This window comes from Peromyscus maniculatus, chromosome 5, assembly GCF_049852395.1.
Source record: "Peromyscus maniculatus bairdii isolate BWxNUB_F1_BW_parent chromosome 5, HU_Pman_BW_mat_3.1, whole genome shotgun sequence".
Classification (NCBI taxonomy): Eukaryota; Metazoa; Chordata; class Mammalia; order Rodentia; family Cricetidae; genus Peromyscus; species Peromyscus maniculatus.
This window is the reverse complement of record NC_134856.1, coordinates 87434920-87455316: the sequence shown is the minus strand read 5'-3', so window position 1 is coordinate 87455316 and position 20397 is coordinate 87434920. Positions and strand designations below refer to the sequence as shown.

General features: G+C 42.5%; 1 protein-coding gene across 1 annotated transcript in view; it reads right to left on the bottom strand.

Annotated features, from left to right (window-relative positions):
- Il2ra (interleukin 2 receptor subunit alpha) overlaps positions 1–20181 on the bottom strand; it is a 51469-nt gene extending 31288 nt beyond the window's left edge. Inside the window, exon 1 of the mRNA XM_006990203.4 lies at positions 19926–20181. Coding sequence (XP_006990265.3) covers positions 19926–19989 — 64 coding nt within the window. The 5' untranslated portion in view covers positions 19990–20181. The remainder of the gene's footprint in view (positions 1–19925) is intronic.
- Positions 20182–20397: the final 216 nt, after the last annotated feature.

Genomic DNA, 20397 nt, shown 5'->3' with positions numbered 1-20397 from the left:
TTCTGATCTCTGCTTTGTGTGCTTTACCTCCACTGCTCTGAGCATTGCAGCCATGAAGGCGAGATCTTCTCATCCGGCTTCACACAGCTGAAGACTGAGGTCCCAGGAGGTCAAGTTACCCAAACCACATTCTCATAGTGGTGGGAACTAATTGGCTGCCTTTATTTTTATCTTTCAGAAAAACAAAAATCTCCCTTTTACCTTTAGGAAATTATTTCAAGTAGAAAACACAAATGTGGTAGGACAGAACAATGAGAAAGAGAAAAGAAGTATGAATCAATAATGGTCTTGAAGCCCAATGTTAGAAATAAACACACAAACCACCCTGTTTCCCCTCTGATCCATTTCTCTTAGTGACCATTATCATCCGAGCTAATTCATGCACACATCCCCGGCCTTCCCATCCACCCGGCTCCCGAGAGGCACAGCACTCTTGCACTCATACGCCCTCTCCACTGACTTTCAAAACTCCCATACAACCCAGCAATTGCCCACCTCTGTGGCAATAGCATCCTACCATTTCCCTTTGCCCTATTTCTCTCTACCCTTGCAAAATGCTTCTAAAATACCATCAAAACAAAGAAAAAACGAGAAGTGAAGTGCACGTGTGATTCAGCTTTGTGGTTTATCTCTGGATTCAGCACCGCTACAAAGCCTCTCTTTTGACCCAGGAAGTTTTTTTTTTTCTAACATATGCTGAGTTCTTGGCAAGGAATGCTCACTTTGTCCTTGCTTTGCTTTGAGCATCCAGTTGCCAATCAAATAGCAGAGGGCAGCTTCCTCTGAACCATCAACCAGCCACATGACCAAAGCAGCTTTTTAATCACCCAGAGACATTGTTTTTTTGCAACACGGATTTGTCCTTCTGGACTTTTGGCATGGGGCCCACTGGGGAGAATCCTGGCCCCTGCCTCAAAGCCAGGTAAAGGAATGAGATGACCCTCAACTGGAGTTCAGAGTAGACAAAAGCCATCCCAGCAGAAGGGTGATGGAACACAGTAAACAAAAGCCATCCTAGCAGAAGGGTGATGGAACACAGTGTATTATTTTTTTTCTTTGCTCTAACAGAATACTCAACAAAAGCAACTTAAGGAAGGAAGGATTTACTTTGACTCATAGTTTGAAGGCGCAGTCCATCATGGTGGGGAGTCACGGCAGCAGGAGCTGGAAGCAGCTAACTACATTGCATCCATAAGCAGGAAGCAGAGAGTGATGAGTGCTGGTGACCAGCTAGCTCTCTCTTTTGAATGCAGACCAAGACTTCTGCCCCCGGAAATGATACCACCCACTTTTACTTATTAACCTAATCTGGGAAGACACATACACACAAATCACAACGTCTAGGATTTGTTTCCATGGTGATCTAAATCCCATCAAGTTGACGATGAGATTAGTCATCACAAAGGCATTGCTGTGTTCAGTAGACTATGGGGAGACTCTCATGCTGGAATATTACTCAGAAGGGACAGAAGGATGAGCATTCCTTGAAATAACTTATCATTTCATCTGTAAAATCCTCATAAGTCTTAATGACTGCTCAGATTACTTCTCAATGTTTTGTTTCATTTTGTTTGTTTGTTTGTTTTTTTGAGACAGGGCTTCTTTGTGTTGTCCTAGCTGTCCTGGAACTCAAGGCTGGCCTAGAACACACAGAGATCTGTCTGTCTCTGCCTCCTGAGTGCTGGGATTAAAGACATGTACCAGGGGTTGGGGATTTAGCTCAGCAGTAGAGTGCTTGCTAGGCCCTGGGTTCGGTCCTCAACTCTGGAAAAAAAAAAAAAATAACAAAGACGTGCTACCACTACCCAGCAAAAGATTATTTTATTTTATTTTGTATGCTTACATATATGGAGTCAGATCCCCTGGAACTAGTTACAGATGGTTATGAGCCACCATGTGAGTGCAGGGGATTGAACGTAGGTCCTCTGGAAGAGCATTCAGTGCTTTTTATTCACTGAGTCATGTCTCCAGCCAGACAATCTCTCTCTCTCTCTCTCTCTCTCTCTCTCTCTCTCTCTGGTGTTTCAAGAAGACAAGGTTTTTCTGTGTAGCCTTGGTTGTCCTGGAACTCACTCTGTAGACCAGTCTGGCCTCAAATTCACAGGGATCCACCTGCCTCTGCCCACTGAGAGTGCTGGGATTAAAGGTGTGCACCACCACTGCCAGGCTGACAAAGACATCTTATGGGAGAAAGGGTTTATTTTAGCTCACGGTTCCTGGTTACAGTCCATAATTTTGGGGAAGTCACATAGCAGGGGCTTGAATCAGCAAGTAACAGTATTTTTAGAGATTTTTTTTAATTAAGTAGTTATGATAGTTTTGAACCAGTTTATATTGATCCATTTTCTTTGTTGCTATAATAAAATGTCTGAGACTTGGTAAATTTATAAAGAACCGAAGTTTCTTTGGCCTATATAGCCCCAGAGGCTGGACAGTCTGAGTCTTAGACTTAGAGAGAGCATGGGCATTTGCTAGGCATCTGATGAGAGGCTTCCTGTTACACCATACAAAGGCAGATAGTATCACATGAGTGGTAGCTCGGCTGTCTCCTCTTCTTGTAAATCCACTAAGGCCACCATGGGGTCCTACTCTCACAACCTCCTATACGATAATCACCTCCCAAAGACTCACTTCCGAATACCACCAACAGAGGAGGAAAGTGGTGGGTGGTAGTGCTCATAGACAGTCAAAATAGCCAGAGTTCAGCAGGGACTCTAGGAGGATTTATTTCTAGTGGTTAGATAAAAGCCAGCATTCCCCAGGAACTTGTAAACCGTTTCCCCTCTGCCAAAAGGAGTCATTTCCACCGACCTCTGACAGAAGGGGCATATGCTACCTATGGTGCCTATCAGCATATCAAAGCACATGCTGGCCTCCAGCCTCCTTAGGCATCACGGCATCACGACACCTGTTATGCATTTCAAAGCTCCCATGACAGTTTCCTGGACCTTCCCTCCTTATAACCCACATTCTCCACAGTTGCTGCTCTAACTCTGTCTTATTCGCTTTCTCACGATGCTCTATTGAATAGTGTTGCTCTCTTGCTATCTTGCTATCTCTAATATCCCCTCCTGCTTCCCTAGCCCTGGCCACATTCAGTCCGCTTCATTTTCTCTCTGCTCTCTCTCATATCTACAGTAAAAACCTTAACTGTACCATAGAACAGTCATGTCAGAAGTTTCTTTACTGCCCCCCCCCCCTGCACACATTAGGTTAGTGTGATGGTCAGTATTGTTACCTAGGAGGCAAGCATTGGGCACACCAGTGAAAAATTGTCTAGATATTAAGGGCAACCTCTAAGAATGCCTGTGAGAGATTGTCTTGATTGCGTTAATTGATGTTAGTGGACCTATCTTAATTGTGGGCTGACTGCTCCCTGGGCAGGAGATCTTGGACTGTATAAAATGGGGAGGGTGAGCTGAACACTGACAAGCACATATTCAAGCACTCTCCTTCCCACTTGTGGTTATAATGTGACCTTACTTCCTGAGATATCATAAGCGACTCTGTTTTTTCTTTTCTTTTTAAAAGAATGGCTCATTGAATGTCTGGTGTGTGGAAAGTTTTTTTTGGGGGGGGTTGGTTTTTTGGTTTTTGTTTGTTTGTTTGTTTGAGAGAGGGTCTCTCTATGTAGCTCTGTCCTGGAATTCTCTATGTAGACCACGCTGGCTTCTAACTCACAGAGATTCACCTACCTCTGCTTACCAAGTGCTGGGATTAAAGGCATGTGCCACTGTGCCTGGCTATGCATCCTTTTTTATTATTTATTTATTTATTTATTTATTTATTTATTTATTTATTTATTTATTTATTGTGTGTGTACGTACATGAGTGCTCATATGCCACAGTGTATGTGTAGAGGTCAGATGAAAACTTGCAGGAGTCAGTTCTCTCTCTCTTCTATGTGGGTCCCAGCGATCAGGTCATCAGGCCTGGTGTCAAATCTCTTTACCTGCTGAGCCATCTTGCCAGCACCAACTGTTGTACTTTAACATCTCTAAGTTCCAAGTTCCAAAAGGCCTTCCTTCTAGATTGGCTCAGCGTGTGGTCACACCAAGATTCAGTATAGACCTAGGAAACTGATTGTGACTTGGACACGCTTTACAGATCAGAGTCTGCATGGTAGAAAGCATGGTCTACTCTGCAGAGGGAACTGGAAGGCATTTTCTTTGTAAGCAGGGACAGCAATAGGGGATTTGCCGGAAGTGGCGGGTAAGCTGATCACTGTTGCTGATGCCCACCCTCACCTCAGCACTAATTGCTCTGGTGGTCATGTTCTCCATGCTCAGAGGTTCTGAGACATTTAGAGGATTAGCCAATGACTTGGACATTTTCCACTCCTGCAGGCACAAGGACAATTTTGGCCAGGGAGAATAGCGTGCAGGTGACTTCTACAGTCCCAGAGTGCTGGTGTTTGTAGATGTAGCTCAGTGGTGTGAATATAGCCTTGCTATGCTCATGGTCAAGGAGACCAGAACTCAGTATCTGCATTGTCCTATCTGGTTTGACCTGTTTCAAGGTCCACCCCCAAAATATGCACACACACACACACACACACACACACACACACACACACACACACACTACCAACAACAACAAAAACTGGTGAGCTCTGAAACCAGAAGCTGGGAAAAGAAGTATTTTCATTACCTGGGCAAGAAGGAAGCTTCAACTTGCTTAATTTTGCTTGTTTTGAATTTGTCTTTGTTTTCCCTGAATATTTTTTCTCACTCCTTTATCTAATTGTATTTATTATCTAACTTGGATTTTTTCCATCTATTTCTCATTTTAATTCCTTTTTTATATTAATTAAACTTTCATTATTGTTTATCTTTTCTAGGTGTTTGATATTAGCTCTTTACTTTCTTATGGTCATTGGTCTTGTAGATGTTATTTTAGTAGGTTTTACTTTATTGTGTGTTTAGAACACGATTTGCTTCTGAGCCATTGATGTTACTGTTGTCACTGGAAATCAAGCCCAGCACTGGACCACATAGGGTAGGAGGTGAGATATACTCCTATCTCAAATGAAGTGATTACACAATCTTCCCTCCATGACTCAGTCCTGCTCAAATGTAGGCAATATCTCATCATGAATAATGAAGGAGACAAAAGTCCCAAGATGCAGAGGAGTGGGTTGGAATCAAGGCTGGAGACTCAATACTGGATGTAACAACAGAGAGAAGCAGCAAACTGTTCTCACTCCCACAAGAGAAGCACTGCTATCAATCTCAATCCTTTTATACTCTTCCAAGTTACACAGTGCTGAGTCTACAACAACAACAAAAGATAATGCATCTCATGTTCTGCACTATCTACAACACAGCTCCTGAACTACCAAAGAGACCCCACTCATGGGAATACTACAGTAAAAGCAGATCCTTCAGCACCCAATCAATCAGAAGCTACCAAATGTAGCCCAGGAAACCACTAGAACTAACCTAACTAGAATTAAACTCAACACTCACTACACAACAAACTGTTATTCCAAGGACCACTATCAAGAGAACGTTATAAGAAGGTCTTGTTAACTGTCAGTAAGCTTGATTTGTGGGCATTTGTATAGCTATGTGCCGGTTACATAGGAAACGTTCATTCTCTTTACCACACCTGGAACCTTCACAAAAGCTGAGCTCTTACTTAGGCATCAGAGGTGGTTTCTACAAATATCAAAGAATAAGGATCACACAGATTCATTTTCTAACCATGGTGTAATGAAATTAAAAGTTAAGAACAGAAAGCAAAACCACAAACAACAATAAAACCTAACACATTTTAAAAAGAAAGCTTAAAGTTCCAAATAAATCTGTGGATCAAAGGCAACTCAGAACTCACTCTGCACTGAATGATAAAGACAACGCTAAGTGTAAACCCCGCAGTACTCAGCCAACACACAATAAGTGCAAAACCCTGCAGTATTCAGGCAGCACACGATAAGTGTAAACCCTGCAGTACTCAGGCAGTACAGTACCTACGGGGAGGTTTGCAACCCCAAAGGAAAACATATGCTTAATTAAAGAGCAATCATTGTCCAATTAAATATTTACTGAAGGAAGTTAAAAAACAGTGGAAGAAAGTTAAAGAAAGCTTATCAAAGATGCAAAGACTACAGGAAGAACTGATCAAAGAGGAAAAAAAAATAGCCAGCAGAGAATGTCAGCCAATTAAAGGCTACTCGTTTAAGTAGATTCTGAAAAAACCAGGACTGAAAGGAGCAAGAACAACAGAAAAACAATATGAAGAAAAGGGAAGTGTAACTATTGATCCACCAAACATTCAAAGGTAAGCAGGATTGTGAGTTCAAGTCCACCTAGAGGTGTGTGGCAAGACCTTGTCTTAGAAAGAGAGAGAGAAAGAAATTGAAGAAAGAGTAGAACTATAACTAACAGAGAAATCAATCATTTGAAAAAGTCAACTCATAAACAAATACATGAAATAAGTTCCAGATGTTTAATGCAAACTGTTTCAAAGGATGTCTTAGTTACTGTTCTGTTGCTGTGATGTGACGTCATGACCACCAAGGCAACTTACAAAGAAAACGTTTATTTTGGCTTATGGTTTCAGAGAGTTAGAATCCGTGATGGCAGAGCAAAGGAACAGCTGAGAGCTCACATCTTGGTCCACAACCATGAGGCAGAGAGAGGAAAAGAGAGCACTCATGAGCTATCACATGAGTCTTTTGAAAACTCAAAGCTCATCCCTGACTCCTGTTGCATACCTCCTCCAACAAGGCATCCCTCCTAAGTCTCCCCAAATGGTTCTGCCAACTATCAAATAGATGAGTCTATGGGCCACTCCCATTCAAATCACCACAGATGGTTAAATGACTCTTTCCAATTTCTTTGCACGGTTATTTTAGTCTTTCTATTAAACTTGGAATGAACTGCAGAGGAAATGATCATAGGAGAGTCTCACTTATAAAAACAGATGTCAGAATATTGATTATGATATTTGAACTCAGTTTTAGCCATGTACGATAAAAAACTAATATTCTGATTGATTAGAATTTATCTCTGCAATGATGGAAGGTGCATTGGTGGAAAATCTCTTGATGTGATTCACGACTCTGTTTAAAGGTGGAAAACTATATGGTCATGTCAATAGCAGAAAAGACTCTAAAGAAGATTAAAGGAATATTCATTAAATCCAGTCATGCTGGCATATTCCTTTAATCCCAGCACTCCAGAGGCAGAGGCAGGTGGATCTCTGTGAGTTCTAGACCACCCTGGTCTCCATAGTAAGTTCCAGAACAGCCAGGGGCTACAAGACCCTGATATATATATATATATATATATATATATATATATATATATATATATATATATATATATATATATATATATATTACACATATACACATATATATGATTAAAAGAAAAATCTCTTAAAATAGTCATTATTAAAGAGAAGTTTTAGTTTTTTGTTTTGTTTTATTTTATTTTATTTTGTTTTTAGAGACCAAGTTTTTCTGTGTAACAGCCCTAGCTGTCCTGGAACTCTCTATGTAGACCAAGCTGGCCTTGAACTCAAGAAACCTGCCAGCTTCTGTGCCCCATCCCCACCCCCCTGAGTGCTGGGATTAAAGGCGTGTGCCTCCACACCAAGTGAAGGCACTGAAAATGAACAGCAGCAACGTTTGCACAGTGGTGTCTCCTGTGATTGCTCCAGCTCCTCTGAGAGTCCTGGTGATCTGGCCCACAGTTGCTGAGGCCCAACTCCCTCAGGCTGCATCAAAGAGGCAGTTCCCACAAGGCAGGAATGGGTGACTCACCAGGAAGACCCCTTTGCAGACAACCTTGTGCCTTCATCGCAGTACTTACACAAACATCAAGCAATAGGTCTGGAAGAACTAGGAATTTGCCCTCCGAAAGAGAAAGAGAAGCAAGGGCTCTCAGTTGTCAGGTCTGGGCATGAGCAATGCATCTGCCGTAGAGTGGTTGGGCCTGGTTTTTCTCACTCTCCAGTCTCCTCACTGAAAACAAGGTTCAGTACTTGAAAGAGTTAACCACAAATTTACCACAGAATGTCAACTTGATTTAAATTAAAGTGTTATCAGATTTTAAAAAAAGAAGAAAGAAAGAAAAAAAACAGATGGGGAAGAAACATCCCTGTTCTTTCTCTGAAAACTGTTTTTCCCCAAATCTTAGAAACCGATTTCTTGGGAAGGAGCCATATTTTTAGCAGAGAGATACTAAATTGGTGCATCCCACCCACGGTCTTCTGGAAAGAGACAGAGCCTTCCGAGAAGTTAGGTTGTATTGATGAGGAGATTTTCAAATGGACATCTGTGGGATTTCCCCTGATTTGTAGTCCCAGTACTCAGGAGGCTGAGGGACATGATCACCATGTGTTTGAGACCAGTCTCTCTATATAGTGAGTTCCAGGTCAGCCAGGGGTACATAGTAAGACCCTGTCTCAATAAGTCAACCAACCAACCAACCAACCAACCAACCAACCAACCAACCAACAAACAAACAAACAAATAAATGAAACAAAACATAAGAAAAGACCAGAGAAGTAAACATGGTGTGGAATAGCAATTTAGAATTAGAAGAGGAACAGAAAACAAAACCGAACAAAAAGTCATGGAAAAAAAGAGGCACCCAGGAGCAACTATGCTAAGCATTGTCAACACCATAGTCTAAGAACTTACATTATACTGTTTAGTATAATATGAATTTGTGTTGAAATATATGAAACCAAGGCTGGGAGATGGTTCTGTGGGTTTGCTGCACAAGCGTGAGGACCTGAGTTGATTTCCCCAGCATCCCATAGACTCTGGTATGGCTGTGCACATTCAAATCCCATACTGGAGGACAGGCAGAAGTGGAGACAAGCACACCCCCTGAGCTCACTGGCTAGACAGCCTAGCTGTCAATCACTGTAGTTGTATTCTCTGAGGAGGATGGCATGCTCTGGCCAGTAGTTCCTTGGCATCAGTAGCTAAAAATGGCCTCAGAGAGGCAGAACCTGAGGAAACAGTGAGAAATGGAAAGTGATGGACTGGCTGGTACCAGACAAGGAAACCTAAGTGAAAAACCGAACATCAAGAACCCTCAGGGTGCACCTCCCCTCAGGGGTACTAGCGGGATGTCTGAGGACATTGCCCTTTTATTCTAAAAAATGCTCTTAAGAAGTTTGTTTTACTTTCCTTTAAATAAGGAGTTTTCTCTTTACAAAGGTTCTTTCTGCTCTAAATCAGACTCCGAACAGAGGTGTCACCACCGCAAGGACAGGAAGCAGATACCACGCTGATGCTCAGCTGAGTGACAGGCTTGGCGGGGAAAGCCACCACAGCCTGCCCACAGTCAGCAAGTGTCAAACATGCAACCTGGTGTCAAGTCACTGGCCCCAAAACTCCCTGGAAACTCTCAAGGTGCCGGGCAGGAAGAGGTTGACGTCAACACAGATGTTGGGGGACTTTAAATAAAACTTTGAGAAACATTTCATTTGCCATTAACCCAGCAACATCATAAACTGGTCTTTCCCTGGGGGACATGGGCCAGTTTGATTTGGGGACTAATTCATTTACATATAAACATCGTATGTTTGTATATATTCATTTATTATGTATTATTCTTATAGTTTATAAATACATCTTTAAAGAAGCAATGATTCTCTGCTTTATAAAGTAATGTGAGCACTGGGGATGTAGCTTGGTGGTAAAGTGTTTGCCTAGCATGAGTGAAGCCCTGGGTTCAACTCTCAGTATCACACAAAACAACACAAACAAAAGTCTGGTGTGATGCTATACTTTGTAATCCCAGCACTTGGGAGATGCTGGGGAAGGAGGATAATGAGGTTGAGGCTGGCCTAGACTATGTAGAAAGTTCAAGATCAGCCTGAGCTAGAATCCCTGTCTCAAAAAACAAAAGCTTGAGATATGCTCAGTGGTAGAGTGGTTACTTAGCTGAGCATGTGTTAGGTCCTGTTAGATCCTTAACACCACAAAAGGAGAGTGAGAAGGGAAGGGAAGGGAAGGGAAGGGAAGGGAAGGGAAGGGAAGGGGAGGGGAGGGGAGGGGAGGGGAGGGGAGGGGAGGGCAGGGGAGGGCAGGGGAAGGGAGAGGAGGGCAGGGGAGGGCAGGGGAGGGCAGGGGAGGGCAGGGGAGGGCAGGGGAGGAGAGGGCAGGGGAGGAGAGGAAGGAAGGAAAGAGAAACTCACTAACCATATGAATTGGGTTAATGAGGCTCCTTCCCTCCCTCCCTCCCTCCCTCCCTCCCTCCCTCCTTCTCTCCATCCCTCCCTTTTTTGCTTCCTTCCTTGAATGGGTCATAGGTGTTGAGGACTGGAGAGAACTCCAAATGTACTCAGACATGTAGCAATTGGCCTTTAGATGATGCCTCTAAGATTTATGAGGCTGTGGAAATAGTTTGTTACTAAAGGACTCCAAATATATCCTACCTCAAATGTTCCTGCAAGGAATCTCTTGAGGCAAAGTGCACAACCTCTGTCCAAACTGTTCTAAATTCAAAATGCAAAGTGTTGGATCCTAATAATTCCAGCAATTTATGCGGACATAACAACACTCTCAGCCCTTCTCTCTATTCTAAATGTTAGTGTAATGGAAATGGTTACTGGCTTACGGTGTGGTCTTGCAGGAGTAATGGACAATGACCTATGTGTACATCATCCCTGTGTTCGTACTTGAAGCTCAGCCCTTGGCTTGGGTCATGAGAGTCCAGGCAGCATAAACAGTAAGCTCTTGGAAGCCAAGAGTTGAGTCTTACTCATTCATCTCTGTCTCTCTAACCTTGTGACGAACAAGTAGTTGCTCAACAGACGGTGAATGAATTCGTGAATAAATGACTGAACAAAGCAATAGACACAGAAATAATCACAAGTCCGGTGACAAGGACAGGTGTTCCTGTCCCTCTGGTCCTTCCACCCGTCACATTTTATTTATACAGCCGCTTCTCTGCAAGCACCCATCTTTGCCTTTTGTTTTTTATTATTGAGAGCACACACCCAAAAAAGCCAACCCAGTTTCTGAAGGAGGTATCTATTTTGGTCCCAAACAGAGAACAGTGGGTGATTCTGTGGGCAGAGACGGCAATTCCTGAACAAGGTGTGGTGACTCATGCCCAGAGGTGCTCAGAATTTCCTCTGTTCTGCGGGCCTCTGAGGCAGACTCAGCTACAGTGCTCTCTCTGAAGCTCAGTCGGATGCAGGAGAATACCCCAGACTGCTCTTTGAAGGTAGCAAGAGGAAAACAGGTCGAAAGAGCTGCAAAGGAAACCGAAGGATCCAGACAGCATGGGTTCTAAGAACCACATGTGTCCTAAAGAGCTCCTACCAGACAGACAGAGTGGCATGTATTTATAATCCAAGCATCTGGAAGTGGAGGCAGAGGGCTCAGGATGTTGAGGCCAGCCTTAGCCACATCATGAATTTCTATGGCAGCCTGGCCTACATAAGACCATGTTTCGGAAGGAAAATGAAAGAGGCCGAGGCTATACTGGGGAAGCATGAGCACTCAGGTTGGATCCCCACTATCCATGAAAAAATCAGACCGTGGTGACGTATGCTTGTAGCAGTGGGGCTGGGGGAGACCGGAGGATCACTAGACAGATGGTCTAGCTGATTGGTGAGCTCCAGGTTCAGTGAGAGACCTTGTCTCAAAAAAAAAAAAGGTAGAAAGATAAAAGAAGATGGAATGTTGACCTCTGATCTCCACATACATGTGTATATACATGCATGTGTATATGTATACACACACACACAGGAAAAAGAAATATAAGCAATTCAATAGGTAGGTCATTCTGGTAGACTGTGGAGCTGCTGTGCAAGGTAGGTAGTGGGAAAAGGTACTGCAAACTCAATTTCTAGAACTTTCCTAGTTGTGTTACATCAGCTACTGGCTTAACTGGTCAAAGACTCAGTTTGTTAAGTATAAAGCGGAGATAATAATAACTATTTATTTTTTTGAGAGCCAGGGCCTCACTATGTATCCCTGACTGGCTTGGAACTCTCTATGTTAGTGGCTCTCAGGGTCACCTAAGACCATCGGGAAACAGAGATAGTTACATTACAATTCATAATGGTAGCCAAATTACTGTTATGAAGTAGCAACGAAAATGATTTTATGGTTGGGGGGTCACCACAACATGAGGACCTGTATTAAAGGGTCACAGTATTAAGAAGGTTGAGAACCACTAATCTATGTAGAAGAAATTCTAGAGACCTGCTGCCTTGGTTTCCTAAGTGCTGAACTGAAAGACATAGACCACAGTGCCGGGCAGAACTATCTTATTTTGAAAATTGACCCAAGAGATACCGATTTAACACAACACCTGAAAAATTACACACAGACAGTGAACATAAACTCTTGTTATCATCACTGTTTAAAATGCTTTTTCTGGGGCTGGAGAGATGGGTAAGAGTATTTTGTGGAGGACCCGGGTTTGGTTCCCAGCACCCACACAGTAGCTCACAACCTTTCGTAATTCCAGTTTCAGGGCATCCAGTGCCTTATTCTGGCCTCCTTGGGCACCAAGCATGCCCACGGTGCACATACCCACATGCAGGCCAAACATCCATACACAGAAAATTATAAAATCTTTAAATAAAGAAATGAAATGCTGTTGCTTCTGCGTGAAACCGTTTACTGCTGGAACTCCAGTCATGCAAACCTAAGCCTCTGGAATGCAGGATGCCTGCTACTGCCTTGAGAGTGCCTGGCCGAAGCCTAGTGAGCTGTCAGGATGAAGCAGGCTGCCAGGGTAGAAGCCCCGGAATTCTGGCCTGTGGAATGCGGTTGACAGGGCTGGTCAGAGTTGAAAACATAAATGCAGAGCTAGAAGACTCAAAACGTCTTTGACCATATCCAGGGATATCACGTGATACTGGCAATGCTGGTCAGTAATCCATCACGTCAAAAAAATCTACTAGAGACAACTAAGGCCTCTAGCCACTAGAGAATTAAAGTAGGATGAGGAACATGCAAAGTCTTGTGTCTGAGCAAAAGTATTACTACTACTACTACATCCATGAGGGTGCATCTGTCTTGTGTGCGCATGTGGAGGACTGGAGTCAGCCTCGGATATCATTCCTTGGGAGGTATCCAGCTTTTCTTTTGAGACAGGGTTTCCCATTAGCCTAGAGGGATCTGCTTTGCTTTGCCAGCACTGAGATTACAAACGTGTGTCACCATGTTCAGCTTTTTTATGTGGGGGAAAGCATGAATGTTTATCAGAGAACCGCTATGCACTTGAACCCCTTTTCTTCAGACGCACATCTGTATGTAGATATATGCATACACACACACACACACACACACACACACACGAATATGACAGATACAGTTCATCAGTTTGGTTGTTCTGTTTAGCTCCTCAGACTTCAGTTGACCATGCCCGGATATCGGCCCATGTGTAAAGCTTCAACAAAACCATATGAAGTACTGTCTAATAACATCTATTATTCTTTTTTTTTTTTATTTTTTATTTTTCGAGACAGGGTTTCTCTGTTTAGCTTTGCGCCTTTCCTGGGACTCACTTGGTAGCCCAGGCTGGCCTCGAACTCTCAGAGATCTGCCTGCCTCTGCCTCCCGAGTGCTGGGATTAAAGATAAGTGCCACCACCGCCCGGCAACATCTATTATTCTTAAACACTCTTCAGAGCTAGTTTCTCTAAAAGCCCTTCTCAGAGAGTCTTCCTTAATTATCCAGGCAACATTCTGCTCTCTATATTTACAGAGAATATTTAATATTCGTAGGCTGTATTATACAGACCTTGCAATCTTTGATCAATATTTGATCTTCTCTGGAGTTGCTTCCCATTTTAGTCTCCAGTTCTGTGTGGGTAGGTAGTGTGCATTTCTTCTGTTACATGATAGCCTGCTGCTCAGAACAGGGCCCATGCCCAACACAGGCTTCATGTCAGGGCCCCTTTGAACTAGAATTTCAAGCAACCAAATCCCTCTCCAAACAGAGTGCTTTGTAACAAAATCTCCAGGTGTCTCATGAAGTTTGGGAAGTTCTCCTCTATTCTTAATGAATAAAAATGAAATAATAAAATTAGACCAACACGGGAATCATATTTCTCTTTCTCCTTCTCCCTCTCCTCCCCCCACTTCCCTTCCTCCTCATCTTCTTGTGGTTTGTTCTTTTTAAATCTGTCTCACTGTGGAGCTTTGGGTTGGCCTCAAACTCACAATCCTCCTGCACCAATCTTGCAGATTCAGGATTATAGGTGTACACCTATAATGCCTGGCTGGGACATTATTTTACTTCTCTATAAAGTGTTTGTTGGATTTCAATCCCCACTGCATCTCCATTGTTTGGTTTTTTGGAGACATAAAAAACAATGTCATCAGTGTGTCTGGTTTTTCTCCCCCAGAGAGTCTGACTTCACTGGTCTTAAGAAGTCCTATTCATCACTTTTATAAGCATCCCAGCTGCACATTCTACTGTGCATCTGGTGTTGAGAAACCTTGTTCCTCAGACAGTCCCCACTGAGACCTGTGTTTGCTTATTGATGAAGGCAAATCCCAAAATGACCATAAAATCAAATAGCCAAAAACTATCTGAGCAACATTAGAGTAGAAAATGTCTAAAATTCCCAAGGATGACTTAACTATGGTTTTTCCTGCAAATGGGTGGCTTCCTTGAAAACATGGTGGGGAATTGGTCGTGCGATGGATTGTTGACTCACAGGCAGATGTTGACTTTCCCTTGGCAGTCAAGATAGGAACCACTCAGGAGAATGTTTAATTTTCCCTGGTGAAGAACAAGGGCTGTCCCTTTTCTCATCCCTATAATCCTAATATGTAAATGGATGGCTAGATGGAGAAAGAGACATCACTTCTGAAAATCAGGATAAAGATGTACAAGAAATACTGGGCCAGTATTCAAGAGGCCTGGGCTCTAGTCTTTATTTGAAACCCATTCAGAGATGAAGGGTTTATAACATTTTTTAAAGAATTATTTGTATTTATGTGTGTGTCTATATGTATATGCAGACCAGAAGAGGTCACTGGATCCAAACAAACAGTTGTGAGATGGGAACTAGGCACCAAATTCATCAAACATAGCATGTGCTCCTAACCACCGGGGCATCTCAGCCTTGGGGTTTATAACCTTTTGAACTAATGTATTGAATGAAGGTGCTCTTTTTTTTTTTTCTTTCTCACAGGGAATGAATGGTTCAAGATAAAGATAGGAGAGAGCTAGCTCCCCACTCCTGTTGAGAAACATGGACATCATTCGAGGAAAGAAATTCCTATAGAAAGCAAAGACTTCACCAAAACACAGTGATGTTTTTACCTTACGCCCACAACATGAGCAGTACGGAAATAGTAATCATGCTGCAATGCAGGGCAGTACCTTTTGAGAGTGGGAAATAACCTGCAACTGAGCTTTCAGATTTTGGTCTGTTGATACTGAAGGGTGACCTTTCAATCCATATGGTACCTGGCATGTCTTTGGCTGGGAACTTCTTTTGTTTCCAACAGTACCCCAGAATAAAAATGTTTTTGTGCAGAACTTTTTTGTTTCCAGAATTCTTGACATAGAATGATGGAGCTGGAAGGGGATTTCAACAGCCCTCAATCAACCTTCTCCTTTTTGCAGAGAGAAATTTGCCGACAGCTGTGCCTTCCTAGGTCTTGTCTTTGGTTCTCCCAACACCATCATTAGGTGTCTTACTCCAAATGCCACTTCTTTAAAAGTTCGTTTGCCTCCGAGTTCTATTCCTCACTGACCACTGGTGGCATGCTCTATTTCTTAAGGGAATTCATTCTTCATTTGTAAAAATTTATGTCCATTACCAGACAAAAAGGAAAATGTGGTGTTAACCTGAACAGCCAGTGTGTTAAGGTGCAGCCTGCCTTCATGGTGTGCATTGTTACCACAGGGGTGATTTCCACAAGAAATTACACCAAAGTATCTAGAATTCTCCAAGTTTTGGAGTGTGTGTGTGTGTGTGTGTGTGTGTGTGTGTGTGTGTGTCCAGGGCTGGGGAGATGACTTAGTTTGTAAAGTACTCGTTGCCTAAGTATGATGACCTCAGTTCTGATCCCTAGTGCCCACAAGAAAGCTGAGGATGGGGGCTGGAAAGATGGATCAGCAGTTAAGAGCACTTGGTATCTCTCAGAGGACCCAGGTTCACTTCCCAGCACCACCTGGTAACTTATAACCATCTATAATTCCATTCCCAGAGGATCCAACGCCCTCTTCTGACCTCTGAGGTACTAAGTAGTCACATGGTGCAATAGAAATATGCAGACAAAACATTCATACACCTAAAATAAAATACTATAAAAAAGTGAAAAAAAGAAAAGCAGGACGTGGCAGTCAGACCTTTAATACCAGCCCTGGGAAAGCAGAAACAGGCAGATTCCTGAAACTGCCCAGCCAGCCTAGCCTAACCGTGTAGCCCCAGGCCAGCAAGAAACCCCATCTCCAGACAACAGCAGGAACAACTCCCAAACAACAAAACAACCTCATGTGAATGCCACCTGAGGATTGATACCAAAACTGACTTTTGACTTCCCTGCCCCCCACACTCATGTGCACACATATCCACATGAACACAAGTGTGTATGCGTGGACAGGAAAGTCCCCAATTGGGAGAACAGAGTGATGGAGCTGTAGAGCGGACAAGCTGTTCTTTCAGAGCATGGCCAATTGACATATAAGTGGATGGAATCAATTATGCTTTTTTCAATTCTCAAAAAAAAAAAAAAAGGAGCATAAGCATGGATTACATACCAAACCGTGTATTTAAGACACTTAAAAAAAAAAAAGTCACGACTCTTATTAAGTATTCTGAATGCTTAGCAAAGTACCATCTCTCCAGGGTCTATTTTGAAGATAAACACAGCAACAGTAGCTATAATACTGTGGAGAAACTGAAGGATCACATATGAAGCATGTGTCATAATAACAAAGCTAAAGATGGGAAATTCTAATGTGGGCAGTAGCCTTTACCAGAAGGGATAATTAGACAATCATATCACCTTAATGGGTTTCCACACCTTTTGTCTTTTTACTCTGTAGGGATAAAGATTTGATTACAGAATTCCTAGAATGAAAGATGATCAAAGGGCATCTCAGAATTTCCACAATTCTGAGAAAGGTGCCTTCAGTAACCCGCTGTGTTGGCAATATCAGGGAGAATTCTCTTTTTAACCACATCCCAAGACCCAGTGATTTAGAGACTAAAAACACCCAGGTTGACTAATACATCCCTTGTACCACATCACACTTTTAAATGGTGGCTTTGGAAATTTTCAGAATGAAAATCTGTCTTATGAATCAGCTAGAAATTACATATCTGTTGACAGTCTGTTTTATTTCATTAAAGACCGAGGAATAGAAGGACTTGTTTATTTTTCTAAACTTTTTAAGATTTAAGATTTATTTTTATATGTTTAAGTATTTGGCCTGTGTATACATCTGTGCACCATGTGTATGCAGCGCCTGTGGAGGCCAGAAGTTGTTGGATCCCCTGGAACATGAATTACAGATGGCTGTAAGCCACCGTGTTGGGTCCTGAGTCCTCTCCAAGAGCAAAGAGTGCTCTAAACCAAGGAGCCATCTCTCCAGCCCCATTAATTGTTTAAACTGGATTCTTCCTGGAGGAAAAAGAAGTCTGAAATGAGATTATCTTTTGCCCTGGGGTAGTTTCTGAGCTGCTTTCTGACCTCAGCATTCCAATCCAATTCATTGTCTTTCCCACTGGGGACCAGTTTGCCTCTTGACATACTTCCTATACCTGCTCTACCTCTGCTCTCAGCCAGGGTCACCTCCGGTCCTGTTTTCAACAGAAAGAAGAAGCTGTGTTTGAGCCTTGCAGCCATGATCATCTGAGTTCGAGGTTGTTGTATGGGTTCATGACACCCACACTGCAAAGTGGTTATAAGCTGTAATAAAATTTATACATCTGCGCATCAAATGTACTCTATGAATGGCATTCCCTAACATTTTCAAGTAGCTTTTTGTTGCCTACCAAATGCAACTAAGACATTTTAAGTTGTGGACTAAGAATGCAGCTCAGTGGTAGAGTACTTGTCTAGCATGTTCAAGGCCTTGGATTTTTTCCCCAACAACACAGAAAAAGAAAAAGATTGAACTTTCTGTCCAGGGCTTTAATTCCTTTGGCCTAGTTCCTATCTTTCCGTTCTTTACCCCATGACCCCGGATTCCTGCCCAGGATAGAGAATACACTGGACCACTTACTGACTCCCCATGCACCTCCATGTCTTGGCCTCTTTGTCATCTTAAATCTTACCTTTAGGAAATCTGCCAGTCCCCAGGGCTCAGTTGACATGCTACCTTCATGAAGGCTTCTCTGACAGCCCCACATTCCTGTAGCTCTACACACATTCCAACCTGTATTACTGTCATTTCTCCATATACATATGCATAAGAAGTATTGGGCAGATATTTTGCAAAATCAAGTAAATGAAGGACTCTGAATGGTAATCCAAAAAGACCATTCTGAACCCCATATAAGTCAACCATGGCTCATAATAACACAAGTTTACTTGAAATGCTTTCCTCAGAGACAGAATATGCTTGATTGTAAAGACTTGGTTATTCTGACTTGGATTGACTTGACAAAGACACTCTTGAGGGAAAGCTGCTGTTGAGGGAGAAATCACATTAAAAGCTTCCTAACATGGCAACCTTAACTCCAAAGTCACAATGCTCCTATACCAGGTCACTGTGTGGCCCAACACAATATGGTCACTTGCCCCCAAATCAGCAACAAAACTCCACATATATGTTTTAATTTTTCTCTTCTCAAAGCATTTTTCTGAAGTCATTTAAGAATACATTTCTAGAAATTAAGAATATGAAATCATAGGCTTTCAAAAATATTTTTTTCAGCCTGGAGTGATGTTTTGCACAGAAGCAGGTGGATCTTTATGAGTCTGAAGCAATCTAGTCTACCTGGCAAGTTCCAGGCAATCCAAGACTAACTACATAGGGAGACACTTCCATGTCTCTCTCTATATATATATTTCCCCAAAACCTTATTTGTCTTGCTGGGTTATCAAGAAAAAAAAAACAGCATTAGAAAATCCACCTTCAATTAAGAAGAGTTATTTGATACCCAAGTTGGTGGTTTTTATTTCTTAAAATCATATCTGAGAAAATCCATGATGATGGAATTTATGATTAACATATGTGTCCATATGTACACATACAGAAGCTACACACAGAGAAGCAGATAAAAGCTATGCTGTGAAAATGAGTATATTTGTTTCTGAATTTGCCATAAAATCACACTCACAAGTATCTCCCCAAGACAGCAAAACCAAAAAATCTCTGGGAATAAAACATTCTTAAGTCCTAAATTGTCTGCTTTATATGAGTTACTCATACTTTAGGCAGAAACTGACTTTGAGAGGTCTCTAGTAGCTTTTTAGAATTATCATACAGTTGTGTTTAGAGATGCAGTGGAAGAATAAAAGAAAATGTATTAGTTGGGCATGGTGGCCCAGGCCTATAATCCCAGCATGTGGGAGACTGAGGAAGCGGATCTCCAGTCTGAAGTCAGTCTAGGCTATATAGTGAGTTCTAGTCTAACCTGGGCTACATGACTACCTGAAAACAAGCAACTACCAAACAGGTGGAGTGCATTTATCAGGAGTTAAAGGTCATCCTTGTTTACACCTAGTGAAGTTTGAGGCCAGCCTGGGCTATATGAGAATCTGTCTCAAAAAAACAAAAACTGAAAAGGACTATGAGTGATAAAATCCTTCATGCCATTCTAAGCAAGGTTTATAGATTAGGGGCCACTGAGGCACAAAATGATGTCCCGATAGGCCACAGACAACAGGTAGAACCCAAGAGTCAACTCCCTTTTCACAGTTTCTACCTTAGTGCTGCTTCTGGTTCTGTACCTGGAAGTGGTAGGCTTCCCAAGATTCCATTAGCCTTCCCAAGATTCCCAGGGCAGCTTCTGGCCTCTTACCTGTCAAACAACTGGGTCCTATGAGGAATGAGAGTAATCCTAGCATCAGCAAGAGTGTCTCCATCTTCCAGGCTCGTGGAATCAGGGTGGAACGGGGAACTGGCTGAAATGCTCTGCGGTAGGTTGGGTCAGCCTCTTTCCTGCATCCTACTGGGAGGATGTCAGAGCAACGGCTGCATCCTCTCAGGCTGTCATCTTGGCTTTTTATATAATGTCAATGACAGTCAGGAGTTGTTCTATTTAAGCATTAGGCTGGTCTGCTCAGCAGGAAGTTGTGCCTACTCTGTTCTGTGATCTCATATAGGAAGTGTTTTTTTTTTGATGACAATATAGTTTGTGGTAATTTTCAACCAGTTTTTTTTTTCAAGTTCAATTGCTGGGAGGTGTGGGCTGTGCTTGGTGAGAAGGATCAGGCTCCACATATGAATCCTTTCTTGTGCTTCACCCATAAAAGGAAAGGGAGATTCCCCTG